The sequence below is a fragment of the Antechinus flavipes genome, chromosome 1, assembly GCF_016432865.1.
Source record: "Antechinus flavipes isolate AdamAnt ecotype Samford, QLD, Australia chromosome 1, AdamAnt_v2, whole genome shotgun sequence".
Lineage (NCBI taxonomy): Eukaryota > Metazoa > Chordata > Mammalia > Dasyuromorphia > Dasyuridae > Antechinus > Antechinus flavipes.
Genome location: NC_067398.1, coordinates 126,101,300 through 126,121,130, shown reverse-complemented (window position 1 = coordinate 126,121,130; position 19,831 = coordinate 126,101,300). Strand labels below are relative to the sequence as shown.

Below are 19,831 nucleotides of genomic sequence, written 5' to 3'. Positions count from 1 at the left end.
CTTCTTCACTACTCCAGGGCTAATAACCATCCAACAGCACTGATGGACTATCAGTATTTAAAAAGTTGTAGGAGTACAATAATGCTATTCATTGTTGGTGTCCCATTATTATATGAGTTCATGTATTACCAGATCCTCTGGTTCAACAAGGACCACCCTGTAAGTGGATGTGAAGAGAATGCTACTATACAACTCCAAAGAGAATTGATTAATTCCTATTATGTCTCGGGGTATGTTCAAGCTCCAGGACCCCACTTAGGAATTTAGTCCCTTGAGATGGATTAAATTGGATGAAGGCCATGGAACATTAGAAAGTAATACCCTGAATTCAACAAGAAAACTCTCAAATGTAAAACTAAGTTCTCTGTGAGAAAGGGGGAATTTCAGGCAATGCAGCCCAAGGGATTTGTATCTTCACAGAATCATTAGCACAGATCAAAACAGTTTCCAGGAAAAGGAGAAAAGTGTTTGTTATTTACCAAGGTTTAGGGAGGGAAGAAGTGGTTATACTGAAATTTGAGTAGGACTAAGTGGAATTAAAATACTCTTCTTTAAATGGGAATAATGAAAGAAACTAAAAATTAAAGCTTGATTGGCTTTAATGCAATGAGAATGGTCAGGGGGAGGCTCTGTTTTCCTAAGCACAGAAGCTTCAGTACACTATTTACTTGTCAAACACAAGCAAATACAGGGACTTACATAGCAGCTCCAAATAATTATAGTTACTTAGGAGTATTTGTATTTTCTAATTCTATATGGTAAGTTTTCATACCTTGGGACATTTTTAACAGTCTCTGAGTAATAGGGATCTGACTTGGCTTTCTTATTAGTTTTATTTTTGTTTGTTTGAAATCAAATTGAAGGAGGGGTCTATTTCTCAAAGAAATGAAGAATAACAAGAAATGGCTACATAGCATAGAGTATATCACTTTACATTTATATAATGCTATCTGAACAAAGTTTAAAAAATAGTTTTGGTACCATCACTCATTCTTGATTATATGCCATTTTGCCTATTCTCCTTCCCAACTTTGGTCTTTTTTATTTTTTTTTGTATTGCTTAGCTATAGAGGACCAACCTGATGGTTCACTAAATTTAAATTAAATTAAATGCATTAAATTAAAGTGAACCAAAGATTCTAGTTTATCTAGATCCCATGGTATTGTAAGACTGTAAGCTAAAAGGTGAAAAAGATTTTTAAAGTCATAAAATCCAAGCTGCCTAGTTTACAAATGAAGAAACTGAGGTTAAGTGATTTGGAATCAGCTGTGATTTTAACCCATGTACTTTGGCTCTATTGGAACACTTTTCCCACTCTACTCTTCTGACATCTTCATCCTTCTCATGTTTCTTCAATGTTTCTTTCTAATGGTTCCTTGGCAATTACCAGCAAAAAAAATGTTTAGTCTTCCAATCCTTTAAAGGAAAAACAACAACAACAAAAACCTTTGCAATCTTTTTACTCCAACCAGCCACGATTTCATTTTTTTCTTTTCTTTTGCTGCCAAACATGTGATCCATTCTCAGTGTCTTTACTTTTCTTACTTCCTTCTTTAATCTGCTTTCCCTTCCTGCCAATTATTCTATTGTAACACCTCTCTCAAAGGTCATCAATGTCTTCCAGTTACCAAATCCAATAGTCTTTTTATCAGTCTTCATCCTGGCTCTTAGTCTTCCATGTTGCATTAAGACACTGCTAATCACAGTTCCTTCTTATGGGTCCTGAATATCAGACTAAGGTGTTTGATGTCTCATTCATACCCACTGGAGCACCACTGCATGTGGTGTGTATGTTTTTGTTTTGTTTTGTGTTATTTTGTTTTTAGCAGGGAAGATGCACTATAAGGCCTGTGACTAAAGAAGATTAATCTGTTAGCAGCTTGTAAAATGGATTAGAGAGATCATGTAAAAGCCCCTGAGGAAGGGTTTTCTGAAGATAGGTGAAATTTATAAATTTATGGAATCCAAACTACATAGTTCTTAAAAGGAATTGGACAATGTATTATAAATGGATTTCTATCTCCCTATGAATTCACTTCTGTTTTGACTGTTCCTTTTGTGAACTGTTTAAATGGCTTATTCTTCTTTGATCTTTTTATGGGCTAGAAAGTAGATAGGTTAGGAATCCTCTGTCCTTTAAAAAAAAAAAACAAGCTGTGTAGTTAATGTAAGTAGACATGGCCTTAGATGTTCATATGGGTCAAGTATATCTGTAAAGACTGCATAGTATGCCATGTCTCTGAGATCTAAGATAGCAGAACCACAGAGAACTAAAAGGGCAAGATTGAAATGAATGTTACCTAGAGACAAAAAAGATGGGATCTTTAATGAACCACCATGCGCTGGATGAAAGTAGTCATAAAATCAAAGATTTTAGCTTGAAGAGATCTCAGAGGTCATATTCCAGTGCCTCATTTTACAGGTGAGGAAACTGAGACCTAGAGAGAATAAATCATTTGTCCAAGGTCAATAATTTTCAAAGCCAGAAAGTTAAGTTCTTATGATTGCAAGTTGTTTTGCCATCTCTTTTCATTGATCTGAATTCTGTAAGCTCTATGTAGTCTGCCTATCAAGGCAGTTTTTTCTTTTTTCTTTTCTGTTGCTTCTGACTATATTCCAAGGCCTGTGGTCAAATGCCTTCCATATCTTTTTCTATCAGGCCAAGGGGCCACAGCGAGGATTAAAGAAGAATGGATGGGTCAGTGCTAATCCACTGCCATTTCCAGAAGAATAATTCAGAGTACACCTCTATTCTCCTGATGGTGCTAATGCAGCATGCATTTTCTCAATGAAGGGCAGACAGCATGTTATAATATAACATATATATAAAATATAATAATTCACTGCCCACCTCATACCATAGAAATTGGAGCCAGTGCAACAGACAAACCCAAAGCATATTTATTGATTGATAAGGCTATTGCCATCTTACTTCAGCTCTTTAAGATCATAAAGAAAATGAACAAAAAAGAAGTTGCTTGGTTAATAAATCAACATTAAATGCTTATTATATGCTAAGCATTCTCTAAATAGTAAAGAAATAGCATTGAAATAGTTCCTCACATTAAAGTGCTTATATTCTATTGGTTGATTCACCCAGGGTATTGACTATGTGGAGAATAGTACCCTGATTACCTAATGCACTCTAGTGCAATGTCATTCCAAATTGTCACATAGCTGATGAACTTACTTTCCTCACCAGATGTCACTCAGAATCCCAAAACTGTAAATAAAACCACCTTCTACCTGAAATATGGTCCTAGTTACATCTTTTAATAAGCGATTATACACTCTCTACTTGGAGATTGTCAGTGATGGAAAATCTACTACTTCCTCAAGCATCCCTTTGCGTCTGTCAAACCATGAATTTATCCTTCAGTATCTCTATCCATGTCAATGTTGTCTATGTTAAGGTCAATTATTAATTACCTATGTGCCAGTTCTAGAGATATAAAAACAAAAGCAAAACAGTCTTTGCCTTTAGGGAGCTTACATATTATTCTAGGGAAGGAGCCAAGTTGTATACCTGCCTTGATACCTTCTCTTCATAGAGAATGCTCTCCAAGCTTGAAGAAAGGATCTGGTGGTGAAAGCTATCTAGCCTTAATTACTAAATAGGTGCTGCCTCAGTGACACAGAGACTTGTTGAAGATCTTAGGTTAAAAAGCCAAAATCTCCCATTTCATTTAGGGATATCTCCAGTCATCCTGATATGAATCTGGCCATTGAATCCAGATGGCTCTGGAGGAGAAAGTGAGGCAGGTGATCTTGCACAGCCCTCCCTCACTCAAATCCAATTTACTCACATATCATGTTATCATCTTTCTGGTATCATGGTCCTCTTCCAGAATGATGGACAAACAACAACAATAGTTCTGTTAACAAAACAGTAGTCATCTGTCAAAAAACCAACTATCTTTCTCTCTGTCTCTGTCTCTGTCTCCATCTCTTTCCTCCATTATTCCTACCTTTTCTCTTCCCCAAAGAGTCAAGTGATATGCACGTATTTATATACATAACTATATGTATATATGTCTATGTATAGGGTATAGTCACTGCCTTTCTCATATTCACTTATTTTACATGCCCCCAATAATTGCATGCTCACAGTCATAAATTATCTCCCTACTTTTCATTGTTATATGTCCTGCCTCAAATTCTTATCTAAAATTGAAGAAGAAAAAATTTTACTTTTTCATTGCTAGTTTCTTAATCTCAAGAAATTTGTTATATTTTGAAAGAGAAAATGATTCTCCATCTATAAGGATTTTCTCCATTTGCATTTAATTCTTAACTATCCCTAGAAGATGGAAATAACAGTATTAATCCTCTCTTTTCTCATTTGGTAATAATTAAAATTGTATGGAAATGGTATATGCCAAGCTGATTGTTTGCTTTTGCCTATTTCTCAGGTCATTGAATATTTTATTCAGAATGGAGAGAATGATAGGAATATTTCATTGAAAACTGAAAATTTCTGTTAGCAAATTATTTCTACCCCTTCTCCCCCATGTACATATACTCTACATCTTGAATCAAACAGTTTGCTTCTCAAATAGAAGGAATTGTGACTTAAGGCAAGGGGCAGATGAACCCTAAGATGTTTATCTTAGATTCCTTTTTTCTTTTACAGGACATTTACATAGTAGTTTAAAACAATAAATGTTTGATTGAGTTACTACCGTTTAACATATATTTACTACTGGGAATGAGGGAAAGATAGAGGAAAATTACAAAAGAAAATTACAAAGAGAAAGTGCCGGATTTCAAATCAAAACATGAGTTTGAATTCCTTCCCTTCCATGGGCAAGTGATTTGATGATCTAACCTTAGCAAAGACAATAGGAAGTGCTTACATCCTATGTAATCTTAAACAACATAAGAGAGAAAATTTAAATAAAGATTTAAGGGCAATAGATTTTAAATAAAGAAGTAGGTCCTTCTTTCAAGGGACTTCAGTAAAATGAAACAGCTGGACTACATGATCTCCATACCTCCTTTTAGTTTTAAATTCTGCATTTGAGGAATGTACAGCATTGCTCTAGAGACTAGATATACATCGGAGAAACTTTTAAACAGCACGAAATAATAAAAATTACCCAGTTAAATGTTATAGAAGACGAGATTCAACTACACATAATATATGTACAGAGAAGTTCTTTTGGTGTGGCTGGAATATCTCTACCCTCCTCAGTGGCAACACAGCTGAAGCTGAAGGTTTGTCCAGGGAGTATGAAAAGGAAAAGGGTGAGAGAAAAGGTGAGGATAGAAGCTAATATCCTTTGAAACACAAAAGAAGAGGATTTATGCAATTAGACAGATGCTATAAAATGTAAATAATGTAAGCAAACTGGTGTGATCTGGGGTAAAACAGCTTTTGAAGTGGACTAATGGAATATAGAGAAAACAAACACTCACTTGAAATAAGTCATTTTCCAACGAGAAAAGAACAAAAAAAGGAGATTCTGTCACTAGAAAGCCTTTTAAAAGTTTACTGGGAGATTTCAGTTAGCTCTTATCAAATAATTTCTCATGCCTTTGTATATACTACATATTAAATGGCAGCATTAGCCTAGTCCTCTGGCAAGCAAACTGGAGATAAAAGTAGCATAAACTAGCCTACAGAAATTCTTTTGAATTTCTTCAAGCCTGGAAGAATTTGGCTGGTTCTTCCTTTCTGCTGTGTAGTTTTGGAGAAAGTAATGTTTGTTAAATCCTACAAAGCCAGAGAGAGCCCAGTAATCCTTCTTTAGTGATTCTCTTTGGAAGATGTTGCCATGTAGACTGGCATGAAAGGTGATCACCAGAGATGCTCTTTGATACTCTAAGAAGCTTTCTTTGGGAGGTTGGACTTGGTGCTGCCACAGCCTGTCTATTCATTTTCCCTCAAAGCTATATCCTTGAAGGAAAGGGTAATTTTAGGATGGCTGCTGGCAGTAATCATAATCAAATTGGAAAGATATAATGATTGACCCCAAAATAGCCAAGTTTGTAAGGATACAGTTATCAAACAAAGGAATACATACACACACACACACACACACACACACACACATATATATATATATATATATATATATATATATATATATATATATATCCTACATATCCAATATTCTACATATATAGTTAAAACTGATTTTGGTTCCAATATGTAGAATTCTGACATCCTCTTGGCTTCCTTTGTCTCAAATCAAGGGTAGTGCAAACTATTCAAGGTGGAAGACTCACCAGGTCTGGGAAAACCCAATGGGTTTTAGATTAAAAGCTGGATGGGTTCCATAGGATTTATCAAATCCAACTCTTTCATTTTATAGAAGAAGAAATTGAGGTGCAAAGAGATTAGGGGATTTATTCAGAATCACAAACAACTAGAAAATTTTTTAATCTGGATTCAAACTCAAGTGCTCTTGACTCCTGTGAAAGAAAGTATCAATTGATGTCTTCTTTTATTTTGTATTATTTAAAAATTGATTATTATTATATATTATAATTATGAATAATTAATAAATATTTAATGGCTAGAATCAACATAGATCAGATTTTATTGTATAGATTTTAGTAACAGAGTTTGTAAGAGTTTAATTTCTCTATCCCTCTAGGTTACAGCCTAGATCAGCCAAGAATGGAGGAAAGGGGAAAGGGAGGATGAATCAATTTGGTCACATGATGCTCTGCCTGGCATTGGATCTCTTTTATTGGGAGAGGGAGGAGGGAACAGTGCCTGACATGAAACTTTCCAGAGAATGTTGTTCATCTCTGTGTTTTCCCCATTACCATGAGTCCCGAAGATGCTCTTTTGTGATTCAAGATAAATGTAAGCCCATCCTTTACCTCAGCGGCAGACCAATTACAGTCTTTGTTTAGTTTTCATCACAGAACTATTTTTGGCACCTCTTATAACCTGTTATCTTTTCACTGCATAAAAAGGCTACTGGGGCTGCAGTATTCCTGGATATGGAGCATTCTTGGATTCCTTTTATCAGCTATTGCAAGCCTTGCTAGTACATTGATCATATGTACTGCCTATGTGGCAGCAGTTACTGGTCAGTAGCATCCCTTATTGCCCACATGACTTTTAATTCTATATGCTCCAAAGCTTATGGACTTTCCCTTTGAAATTTCACTTGCTCCCCAGGGTCTATTTCTTCCCTTGTAAAATATATAGATTTGGCTACTGCCTACCACCAAAGGGATGTTGAATGCTTAACGATTTTCTTCTCTACTCCTTTCATTTTATGGAGCCATAATACAGACTGGGAATTGCAATATTGTGAAACTGAAATACATGTTTCTCTCTCTCTGTCTCTGTCTCTTTCTCTTTCTCTGTCTCTGTCTCTTTCTCTGTCTCTCTGTCTCTATCTCTTTCTCTGTCTCTCAGTCTCTGTCTCTCTGTCTCTGTCTCTCTGTCTCTGTCTCTGTCTCTTTCTCTTTGTCTCTGTTTCTCTTTCTCTGTATCTGTCTATCTCTGTCTCTGTCTCTGTCTCTTTCTCTGTCTCTGTCTCTGTCTCTTTCTCTTTGTCTCTGTTTCTCTTTCTCTGTCTCTCTGTCTCTCTGTCTCTCTGTCTCTGTCTCTGTCTCTTTCTCTGTCTCTTTCTCTTTGTCTCTGTCTCTCTGTCTTTCTCTGTATCTGTCTATCTCTGTCTCTGTCTCTGTCTCTGCCTCTCAGTCTCGGTCTATCTGTCGCTTTCTTTCTGTCTCTATCTCTGTCTCTGTTCTCTCTCTCTGTGTCTCTCTCTGTGTGTGTATCTCTCTGTGTCTCTGTCTGTGTGTGTGTGTGTGTCTGTGTCTGTGTGTGTGTGTCTCCCTGTATCTCTCTCTGTCTCTTTCTCTCTCTATCATCATCATCATCATCATCATCATCATCATCCCTGTGTAACTTCTTTTCTTGTTTTCTCATTAGAGCTCTTCCAGCCATGATGCAGTGGGTCCGGACTCAGAAACCTGGAGAGAGCGGCATCAACATTGTCACTGCTGATTTTGTAGAACTTGGGGATTTTATCAGCACCGTCATCAAACTCAACTATGCCCTTGAGGAAGGAGAAGCAGACACCACTTGATAGTACTGTCTGAAATGGCCATGCATAAAATAGAGAAGACCAATTGTATTAGGCATATTATCTTAGAACATATTGATCTTCTTATGCCACTGAATCTTGGAAGTGTTTAGGGCTTAGGGTGGGTGGGAAAAGAGGGGAAACATTTTTTTTTCAGTGATTCTCATCTTGATCTGCATCTCTATAAATATTTTATGTTCCCATTTGAAAAAAAAAAAAAACAAACAAGTCTATTCTTGTATCTAGTGTTAGGGATAGAAAAGACCAGTTCAATGTTTATCACAATTAATCAATTGCTGTGGCTTATATTTATGAGTGTCTGTTTAATTGCATTTTCTACTTTCAAGATTAAGATTCATGCTCCACCCACCATGCCCACCCATCTATCAAAGACAGCTTAGGGCATGCAACAATTATAGACCTGACATTAGATTGATTCAGGTAGATGTAACTTATTGGCTTTTGGAGACTTAATAAAATGTGAACGACCTGCCCAATTTTGTAGTCAGTTGGCTGGTCAGTCACAGTCCCTAAGTTTTGACCCAACAGCAAATATGCATTGACAATATTTCCAGCAACAGTAAACCCAAACACTACAATTGTGTGTGTGTGTGTGTGTGTGTGTGTGTGTGAAAGGGAACAGGATATGCAGTATTTCTATTTAAGGCAGCTATAAATAAAGAGTCAGTACTTCTTCTGACAAAAACCTGAGTGCCAATTCCACAGCAAAACAAATAGTAATAAAGAGAGAGGGAGATGTAGATGTGTGGAGAATACCTTTAAAACAATAATGCCTGTCTTGCCATTACCTGGAAATAAGTCACTCCAAGTGACTAGAAATCTGAACACTTTTCCTTCCTATAGCTCACCTTCTAGATATTTCTCTGCTAAGTCAATGAATATCTGATAAAAACAAAAATGTGCCAGTGAAATAAAAACCCAAGTTAGCTGATTAATTTCAACAACTGCAATGAAACATATATGAAAGAAGATAAATTTTTCTATTGTCCATAGACTTTCCCCCAAAAGACAGGTCCCAAATTTCAAGAATAAATTAAGAAGTAATCAATCCTAAGCAAATCATAAATTCAGTCTTAGTCTTTCAAATTAGAGGTCTCATATAGCTAGAGTGATGGCCTATAGTTTAGAGTAGTGATTCCCAAACTGAGTTCACTGACACATATGAAGCAAATCCCATAAATTACTGCTGAGGTTCATTGAAAGTAATGTTCTAGTGATCCTATTTAATTGGAATCTAACCCATCACTCTTTCCCTGCCTTTTACCAAAAGAATACAGAACGTCTCCACGGTCTAAAAAAGGGAAAAACTCTGGTCTAGACAGTGCAGTACCAACCAATGGTGGTCCAGCATTGCCTGCACCAGCAGCTTTTAAAGTATGATCAAATGATCAAAAAAATCATATGATATTTTAGAATGTCTTTTTCCCCAAATTATACCTGGCCTAAAAGGAAGCAGCCTTTTTTTTAATTGCCTCAGCAGACCACTTTGGAGATAAAATTAATAAAACTTTCTAAATTTCTTGGAAAAAGGAATCTGGTACTTTTGTTGAGAAGTTTGAATTACACCTGACTCTTTGTGACTCCTTTTTAGGGTTTCTTGGCAAGATACTGGAACAATTTGCCATTTCCTTCTACAGTTTATTTTATAAATGAGGAAAATGAGGCAAACAGGGTTAAGTGACTTGCCCGGGGTCACATAGCTATTAAATATCTGAGGCTAGATTTGCACTCAGATCCTCCTGATCTGAGTGCTAGCCCCTAATCCTGATATTAGTAAAGTGCAATTGAATTATTGCATTCAATAAGGACCAAGCTTTCAAAGTTTGTCTGAATTTTGATAATTTTTTTTTACAAGCACAGGTTACATATTATAAAAACACATTTACCTACTTCTAGGGAATAAAAACTAACCTAGAAAAAAGAACCTGTGGTGAAGATTAAAAAAACTGGGAACCCTGATAACCATAAAAGTTGTGTTTATTTTCTTCTTTACTAATAAAGATAATTCGTTTGTATGATTCTGGTGAAGTTAACAAAGTGCTTTCTTCACAACAACAGTGTGAGGGAAGGAGCATAGGTATTAGTCAGATTATAGTTGAAGAAGTTAAGAGATTTGTTCATAGTTACAGAGCTAGTGTTAGAATCAGGAGCAGAATCCAGCTCCCCTGAACTAGCCAGTGCTTTCTCATACACCACTTTAAAAAAAAGAAATTGAAAATGGCATATAAGTAGGAAAGCATATATGAAAAGGTGATTAACATTTACATGTACATAGCAGCTCCATATATTTCTGGCCATACACAGTATACCAAATAATTGTGTACACACACACACACACACACACACACACACACACACCTTTTATTTTCAGCCAAAAATTTTCATGTGAAACATTAAGGAAGTACAGTTGACTAAATTTGCTTTAAAATACTGTAGATTTAAAATATGTGACAGCAACTTCTTAAAAAATCAAGAATCTGATTGTACTTGCTTGTGTACTTAGTCAACTATTCTCCATTATTTCAGGAAGGCAAATTATACCCCTCCCTCAATATCTCAGGTTCTGGTTTCTATTATCTCTTTCCCCCTGAAATATTTTAAAATTGGAATATATATGCATATGCATACACATATAAATTGATATTATATATAATTGGAATCTATTTTAATTAGAATACATATACGTACATATATAAAAATTCAGAAGTTCACTATAATTGACCTCTTGTTACTGATTTCTCTGGAGGTTTTTCAGTCAAGCACACATGCAATGACATAAGGATTTCATTTATAAATATATCAGAAAAAATGTTTTAATGTGTTTGAGAAAAAAAATCATCTATAGTGGTAACTATGTTGTATCTTCTTGAGCTTCTTAACTTCAATTTTTGCCTGGTATTGGCTTCATGTTGTTTGTCATTTGGGTGCTGGAAAATCAACAAGCAAGCCAACTACGGGTTCTCTGAAGTCTAATTGTGCAATTTCTTTATGAGGGAGGAGCAGTTTTTTTTTTTTTAATTACTTGATATACACAAAGAAAACTTGTTATATGAAACTGTTTTCGATCTTATTTATTCATTTCCATGGGGACATATGGAGCAGGTAGTGTAGAGAATTAAACTTGCCTTAATTCCTAAGTACAGAGAAAATGGTGGTAAGAGGCACATGTCTTACTGATTCATAAAGGATATGTGGAGAAGGTACATGTGACAGCTTTAATGCTATAGCAAAGAATGGCACTGCCAGAAGTAATGTTCCCTATATTGGAATCTTCATTGTTCAAAAAAAAGAAAACTTAGGTAGGAGATCAATCCAAAAAACATGGCTTCTGTTGAATTCTGCTCTCTCTCTGGGCTACTATATAAAATACCAAGCAAGTTGATTATGAGCCTAGATTAAAGTCATTGATATACTCCCATTGACTTCCTTGTGAGTAAAATGCACAAGTCCTTTAGAACTGGCTCCAAAATGATCTAACTAGGTACATCTTGTTGAGTTTCGTATTTAGTTCTGTTTTCCAAAATACATCAAGCATGTATCCTGTAAAGGATGGGAAAGGAGGACAAGAAAAAGGGAGGGAGGGAAGGAAGGAGGAAGAAAAAAAGGACAGAAGGAAAAAAAGATAAAAAGGAAGTCAGTATCAAATAATATCAGTTCTCCAGTTTCTTTTATCTGTATTTTGCTATTATCTTACTTTTAAAGAATCTTTAAATGATTCTTAGGACATTTTTAGCCATATTTAGAAAGATCATTCTTGGTGGTATACTACCAAAAAGGAAAATGTTATAGGGTAAAACATTTTCTATTTGTTGACTTTTTGCTTTCCCTCTGAAGTATGTATTGCACTCTAATCATTCATTTTGAATTCCTTGATATTTTAACTCCTGTGATAAGTTTTTCTCAAGGGAGTTGACAGACCCATATAATTATAGTGAAACATTTGAAAAGGAAAAAAAATCAAAAAACAATTGAAAAATAGACTATCACTAGGAGAAGAGATGCCTGAGTGCCCAGTGGCAATAGTTCAGCATGTCTCAGCAGTTATAAACACTGATGAAATAAGATGTATGGGAATGACCCCAAATTATCAGTTTAATTTTTTATGTACAAAATGAAGATAAATGAAGATATCTTCATCTTTTCCATTTCTAATTCCTATCAGGAAAGTTGGAAGTCTCAGGAAAAAATTTCCTTTTTCGTGAATTTTCCATTTTCCTTGTCTACAGACCAAAGTGGCTCCTTTTGCTTTCTTCACCTTTAAGGTAAAGGGCTTGTAGAATTCTCCTGACAAGAATTTTAACAAGGAAATGATGAACATTATCCCTCAGGATATCTTCAGCAAGGTCTTCTTTCATTCTTTCCTCTCTTAAAAAAAAATTGTTGATTGCATTTTAATCTTTTAAAACTCCTCAGTGATGCAAAAAGCTAACTAACAGTGTGGATGCTGAAATTGCCATATCTCAGTAGTGACTACTTTGTCACAGGCAGTTTTAAACATTGTTCTTAAATGTACATTTTCCCAATGACAAATGCTACAATAGTCTGTAGAGTGTGTAAAATGTATTGACTATAAATCTGTTGAAAATTGTGTAATTTTAATTTTATCTGTGTCTTGTGGGTATTGATTCCAAATGTGTATGTGTGTGTGTGCATGAAGATGTATGTGTGTGGGTATGTGAACTGTGTTCTATTTTTTAAAAGCAACTTATCCTAAAGGAAAAGGGCACAGTGTTAATGGCCTTAAAGTCACCACAATTTTCATCAAAGTCTGGTTTCAAATTCTGCTGTTGTTATAGACTGTCCCACTTCTCTTTTCATACCAGAATTAAATTTTTGAATTGTTGCAAAGCTTCACAATCTCAAATTGCATTGATTTCAAGGCTTCTAAATTGCTGGTGAAACTCATCCCATTAAAATAGCAAATACACATTGGTTTCAACTAGTGTAACAATCCAGTTAATCCCTAAAATTTGTCTAAAGATGAGGACTGCCTTCCTTGTAATAATACAGTTTTGAGGGAGGCTTTATAGTACAGAGAAAAGATCCTCTGGAGTCAGAAGACATGAGTTCAAAATCAGCCTCTGGAGAGTAACTACTTGGGAAGCATCGGTCAAATCATTCCATTATCCTGGGTCTTAGTTTACTCATAAAAGAGAGAAAAATATTAGTCTTGTCCCATTCATCCATGTCTCTCCTCTTTCACCTTGATGATCTTCCCTTTTCAAAGTCATAATTCCTTTCCATGCATTACATATGAATTAATGGATATAGGGCCCTGCCTTCCTATTAACCCCAATGTTAAAGTGGATTATGCACAAATTTATTTAAAAATGTTTTAGGACTAGTAGGGTGGGATGAAATGTATTTTGGGTAAAAGTGGGGAGATTAGGTCCAAGCCATTAACTAGATGGTCTTGAATAGAAATCTTCACTTTTCAGGACCTCAATTTCCTCATCTATCAAGGTCTCTTTGACAGCTTATGATTTGTTATTGTCAGGGTAGACCAACATTCACTTAGCATAATTTAAAAGTTCTTTAGGATCCATACCCTCATATATCTTCCTCTCTAGTCTGCTTATTATAATTCTAGAATCCTTAATCATCTCTTTAGGGTAAAACATTGAAGACTTTGTTAAAATGCAAATATGTTACCCAGGAGAGGCAATTCAGTAAACAATTATCCCATCAATACTTTAGCTAAAATTAGTTTGTCAGTTTACTTATTTGATTCCCTAGTTATTTGATCCCCAGAGAGATCCAAGGTATTTACTTTTTTTGCCTGGAAGGAGAGGAGGCTGAAAATATTCTAAAGATTTAGGGTACTAGGCAGGTGATTGGGAACCCTCAGGTATTCAGGGGGGAAAGCACCAGGACCTGGAGCTTGGGGGTTTTCACATGAAGAGCTGATATGTCCCCAGCAGACAGGGGTCCTCAAACTACGGCCAGTGGGCCAGATGCGGCAGCTGAGGACGTTTATCCCCCTCACCCAGGGCTGTGAAGTTTCTTTATTTAAAGGCTCACAAAACAAAGGTTTTGTTTTTACTATAGTCCAGCCCTCCAACAGTCTGAGGGACAGTGAACTGGCACCCTATTTAAAAAGTTTGAGGACCCCTGCTTTGACTTCATACTGTGTATCCATCACTGACCAATGGTGGAGGTTAAGTTCCAGGTCAGTTTTTGGAATAATTAATGCCAATGGAAATAAAACCTAGCTTGCTTCAGGAAAGTAGTTTTTTACAACCCTGCCATTTTGTACTGAGAAACCTTGTAACTATGTGGAAAAAAAGAAGGTTTTTGAATGTTCTTGGATTCTATATACTACTATGGGATACTTTAATAGAATGCAAACCAAAACTCCTTAATATTTTATTACCAATGCCCCATTTTCACATGGACTTTTTTGTCAACGTCTGAGTTAATTTACTACATTTCTAATGAAAAGATGAGTATACAGTGCTGGTGATTTTCTGTTCACTGGACACTAGAAACTCAGCAGAGAGAAACAGATCTGTGCCTTCTCTTTTTAGGATCTGGCTGTTGGTACTTTAACAAATGTGTAGAGAAAACAAATGCCCTACAGTTCCATATAGCAAATGTGAATTTTATGACAAGAATGTGTATTTAATGTAAAAAAAAAGTTTCTTTGTATTCAGTGAAATGTCTAATAAAGCCCTGGTACCTGTCTATTTTTTCTTTGTTTCATATTTATTCCAATCTTCACTTTTACATCATAGCAGGGATTTCTAAACAAGACACAAATATGAACAACAGAAAATATGATCTTTTTTTAGAAACAACATATTATCATGTTATGATTTTATCTATAATAAGGCTATAATTTGACAAGTAAATTATATTTGAGTAATTCCATTGCCAAATTTTAAGTTATATATTGGAGAATAATATTTTCTCCAAAGTTTTGTAATATTCATATAACATAGTAATATGCAGAAAAATCAATAAATATTTATTAAGCATTTTAGTTAGACCCACTACCTGATATAAACACAAAACCTAAAAAGTACTTTCCCTCAAAGTGCTTAAATTCTCAGGGAGATAAGAGTGGAACGGTCTGAACATATACAGGTATACACAACATACACACAAATTAAATATAAGATAACCTTTAAAGGAAAAACATTAGAAAGGGAAGGGGGAGGAGAAGCAAGAAAACTCTCATGCAAAAACTAGTGCTTTAACTGAATGCATTTTGAAGAAAGCTAAGGATTTTAGCAGGTAAGTTGAGGTGTTTGGGGAAAGCATTCTAAGTATAAAGGAACAATCACTGGAAAAGCACAGGTGAGTGGGCTAGAGTAGATGCATTGTATGGGTAAAAGGGAGTAATATATAAGCAGACTGGAAAGGGGAAAGAAGTCAGATTGTGATCAGCTTTAAATGCCAAAGAAAGCAGTTTATATAGGGAGTCATAGAGTTTTAGCAAGAAGATAACATGGTCAGATGTGTACCTTAGGAAAATCACTTTGGTGGCCTTTAGGAAGATGTATTTAGAACTGGGTTTAAAATAGCTCCAAATACCAAATTATGCTTAGTTCTTATTGTATAATATAGTGTGATACCAATTTATTTACTATCAATGGTAAAGGAAATTGGAACTCAAGAGCAATCTGAGAACTCCTAATTGGAATTCTAATAGGAGATTCCTAAATAGGAATCTCTGAACAAACCATTATGTTTTTAGTTACATTTCTAAGTTAAATATATCAAATTAAATTCTCCAATCATAAGGCAGTTTTTCCAATCATTATTTAGTGAAAAATTATGCATATACAAAATACAGCCTATCTTAAACTCTTAATTTTGTGTGTGTCATCTTTGTCAATCTGGTGAAGCCTGAGAAGACCTCTTTTCAGAATAGTATTCTTAAATGCATAAAATGCACATAAATAATTAAATAAAATCAAATGCATAAATAAGATGACAAAAAACAATTATGTTGAAATATGGTTACCAAAAATATATATTTTTTAAAAATCATGGGCTGATTCTGGAGAGCAATTTGGAACTATGCTCAAAAAGTTATCAAACTGTGCATACCCTTTGATCCAGCAGTGTTTCTACTGGGCTTATACCCCAAAGAGATACTAAAGAAAGGAAAGGGACCTGTATGTGCCAAAATGTTTGTGGCAGCCCTGTTTGTAGTGGCTAGAAGCTGGAAAATGAAAGGATGTCCATCAATTGGAGAATGGTTGAGTAAATTGTGGTATATGAACGTTATGGAATATTATTGTTCTGTAAGGAACGACCAGCAGGATGAATACAGAGAGGACTGGCGAGACTTACATGAACTGATGCTGAGTGAAATGAGCAGAACCAGGAGATCATTATATACCTCAACAATGATACTGTTTGAGGATGTATTCTGATGGAAGTGGACCTCTTTGATAAAGAGAGCCTTAATTGATCAAAGATGGACAGAAGCAGCTACACCCAAGAAAGAACACTGGAAATGAATATAAACTGCTTGCATTTATGTTTTTCCTCCCGGGTTATTTATACCTTCTGAATTCAATTCTCCCTGTGCAACAAGAAAACTGTTTGGTTCTGCACACATATATTGTATCTAGGATATACTGCAACCTATTCAACATGTAAAGGACTCTTGCCATCTGGGGGAAGGGGTGGAGGGAGGGAGGGGAAAAATAGGAACAGAAATGAATGCAAGGGATAATGCTGTAAAAAATTACCCTGGCATGCGTTCTATCAATAAAAAATTATTTTAAAAAAATAAATAAAAAAATAAAAATCATGGGCTGCAGGTTAAGAACCCCTATCCTATAAAGAATAAAATACATAGAATTCTATAGAAAACAATTATATTGAAATAAATTGCATAAAATTATTTTAAAAACAAGTTGAAGAACCTGGTTTAAGAAATCTTAAGTGACTAGAACTTCTTTAGCAAAAGAGTAACATAATCAGACCTGGACTTTTGGAAGATTATTTTGGTGTTTCTGTGCAATATGTGAGTGAACAGAAAAGCTAGAATCCAATTATCAGGCTGTTGAAGTAGACCAGGTGCAAGGTAATGAGGGTTTGAACTAGGGTCACAGCTGTGTAAGTGAAGAGGAAGGAACTAATGCCAGAGATATCCTGGAAGCTGAATCAATAGAACTTGGAGAATGATTAGCTGTAGTGAATGAGGAAAAGAAGAGAGCTGAGGACTATGAAGATCAAGTTGTTCTTAGGAGCAAGTTTGATCAGTCACTCTCACTGACAAATCAAATGGAGGAAGCTAGGTAATGTAGAAAATAGATCATTGGGCTTGGAGCCAGAAAGACCTGAGTCCAAATCCAATTTCAGACACTTACTAACTATGTGATCTTACACAAGTCACTGCCTCAGTTTCTTCAACTCTAAAATGGAGTCCTGCAGGTTTATTGTGTGGATCAAATGAGATATTTGCAAAACATTTAGCGCATATATAGCACATAGTAGGAATTCTATAAATGCTTTTTTTTTCCTCTGCCCCTTCTATCGATGTCCACTCTGCCCACCCTCAACAAGCCAAGATCACCAAGCAGAATGCCCAAATAAAATATTAACATATTACACATGTTTAGAAAAAAACGAAAAATAAAAAAATTAATTATCTCTACAAGCCTCTGAGCAAAGTCCATTTGCCACTTTCATAGCCAACTTTATCATGTATTTGACAAGCGAAACAAAACATTTAAGAATGGACAGTTCCAGAACAAAAATTAACAAACTTCCTGGAACCAAGAATTAAATAAAACATCTTGGGTAGAAGGCAGTTCTTTACAAATGGAAGGAGTAACATAGTAGAGAGATTATGATAATTATAATCAGAAGACTTGGCTATGCTTGTGGGACCTTCAGCAAATGATGTCACCTCTCTGGACCTCAGTTTCCTCAACTAAAAGGAGAGGATTAGAGTAAACTCTTCCCAGCTTATTTGTGGTGAATCTAAATGCCATCACTTTGACAGTGCAGTTTCCATACCAAAATGAGGGGCTTGCAAGTCATTGAATAGCGAACAAAAAAAGGTTTACTTTGCTTTAATGTAACAAGGATAAGCAACAAAGAAACAGTGGCATTTATCTCCTGTGTCGTGCTCCTCATCTCTAAATACCAAAAAGGGAACTTACATTATTATGTGCCTCTATGTGTCAGGCACTGTGCTAAGCATCGGGAATACAAAGAAAGACAAAATTCAGCTTGAAAAACTTATGAGCTTTTCTAATGGGGAGACAACATGCAAGCAACCACATTTAAACAAGCTATAGAAAACAAATGGAAAATAACTATTAGAAGAAGAGCACTAGAATTAAGAGAGATTGGGAAACAGATCCTCTTCCTAAAAAATGTAATTTTAGCTGGAACTTGAAGAAAACCAAGAGACAGGGATGGAAAAGGAGAGAATTCCATGGTTGGGGAGGGAAAGAGTCATTGAAAATGCGTAAACTTGTGAAGATGGAGTTTTTGATTTGAGGAACATCAATGAGAGACACTGTCATACATAAGAAAGAAAAAGAAGATAACTAAAGGCATACAAAACTTCAGAAAAATTAAAAAGGAGAGGGATTGAGAAAAGGTCATTAAATTTGGCAATTAAAGGGTCACTGGCAACTTTCAAGAGAATAATTTTTGTTAAATTATAAGATGGGAAATCAGGCTAGAGAGAATTAAGAAGAGATTGAAAGGAGAAGTGGAAAGATCTGTTGTTGAGAACCTTATCAAGGAATTTAGCCACAAATAGCAGAAGAGAAATGGATAGATGACTAGATGAAGTGAGGGTTTTTTGAAGATAGCCATGCTTGTAGGCAATGGAGAAACAGCCAGCACATACTGAAATGTTTAGACAAATGAGAGAATGGGTATGAATAAAGGTTGGAATCTTTTGAAGAACATAGGATGGAATGGGATCACTTGTACTCATAGAACAGTTGACCTTGGCAAGGAGAAGGGTCACCTCAAAATCTGAGACAATGAGTGGAGAAAATGGAGGCAGATGTCACCTAGATGTTGTGGAGTAAGGGGATTAGAAAAAGAGGAAATTCTCAGAGAATGGCCTTAATTTTTTCAGTAAAAAGATGTTACTCCATTAAGAGGGCAGAAGGAAAGGAAAATATGGGAGGTTTGAGGAAAAATAAAAATGTCTAAAAGAGTAGATAAGGGAGATAGTAAATTATTTAGGGAGCTATGTAAAGGATTGTTTAGCAACAGTGAAGGCCCAATTGGGGTTATTGATTCAGTTGTATGGTTTTTTTTCACCTTCATTCAGGAGCATATGTGAAGGAATAAAAGTTGCAAATGGTAGGAATGATCCAAAGCTAATTCTTAGCAGGGCATGATCGATGGCATGATAATAAAGCAAGGGACTCAAGAGAAGAAGACAGTGTAAAGTTGAATTAGTTTATTAAGGGGTCAAGATGAGGAAAGGAGAGTCTAATTAGTTTAGGAGTGGTGGCCCAAGAGAACTGAAAAGTAAAAGGATTAGCAGTGACTGTGTAGCTAAAGAAGAGGGATTGGTATTGGAAACCAGAGAGAGATGGAATGCCAATAGATTTTAATCAGATAAGAGACTTTCAGAGTTTATGAACTTGGAAGTTATTTATTTGTGAGTGATGGCAAGATTAAGAGCATGTCCATCTTTGTGTGTGACTAAAATGGGATAAGGGAATAGATTGTAGGAAAGGCATCAACTGAGAAACAAGAAGATAAGGGTGTTTGAAGTGATATAGAAATACATATATACACAGACACACATATA

At 35.5% G+C, this 19,831-nt stretch overlaps 1 protein-coding gene across 1 annotated transcript in view; it reads left to right on the top strand.

Moving 5' to 3' along the window:
* PLCXD3 (phosphatidylinositol specific phospholipase C X domain containing 3) overlaps nucleotides 1–14,765 on the top strand; it is a 208,925-nt gene extending 194,160 nt beyond the window's left edge. Inside the window, exon 3 of the mRNA XM_051990371.1 lies at nucleotides 7,905–14,765. Within this exon, the coding sequence (XP_051846331.1) occupies nucleotides 7,905–8,061 (157 nt within the window). The 3' untranslated portion in view covers nucleotides 8,062–14,765. The remainder of the gene's footprint in view (nucleotides 1–7,904) is intronic.
* Nucleotides 14,766–19,831: the final 5,066 nt, after the last annotated feature.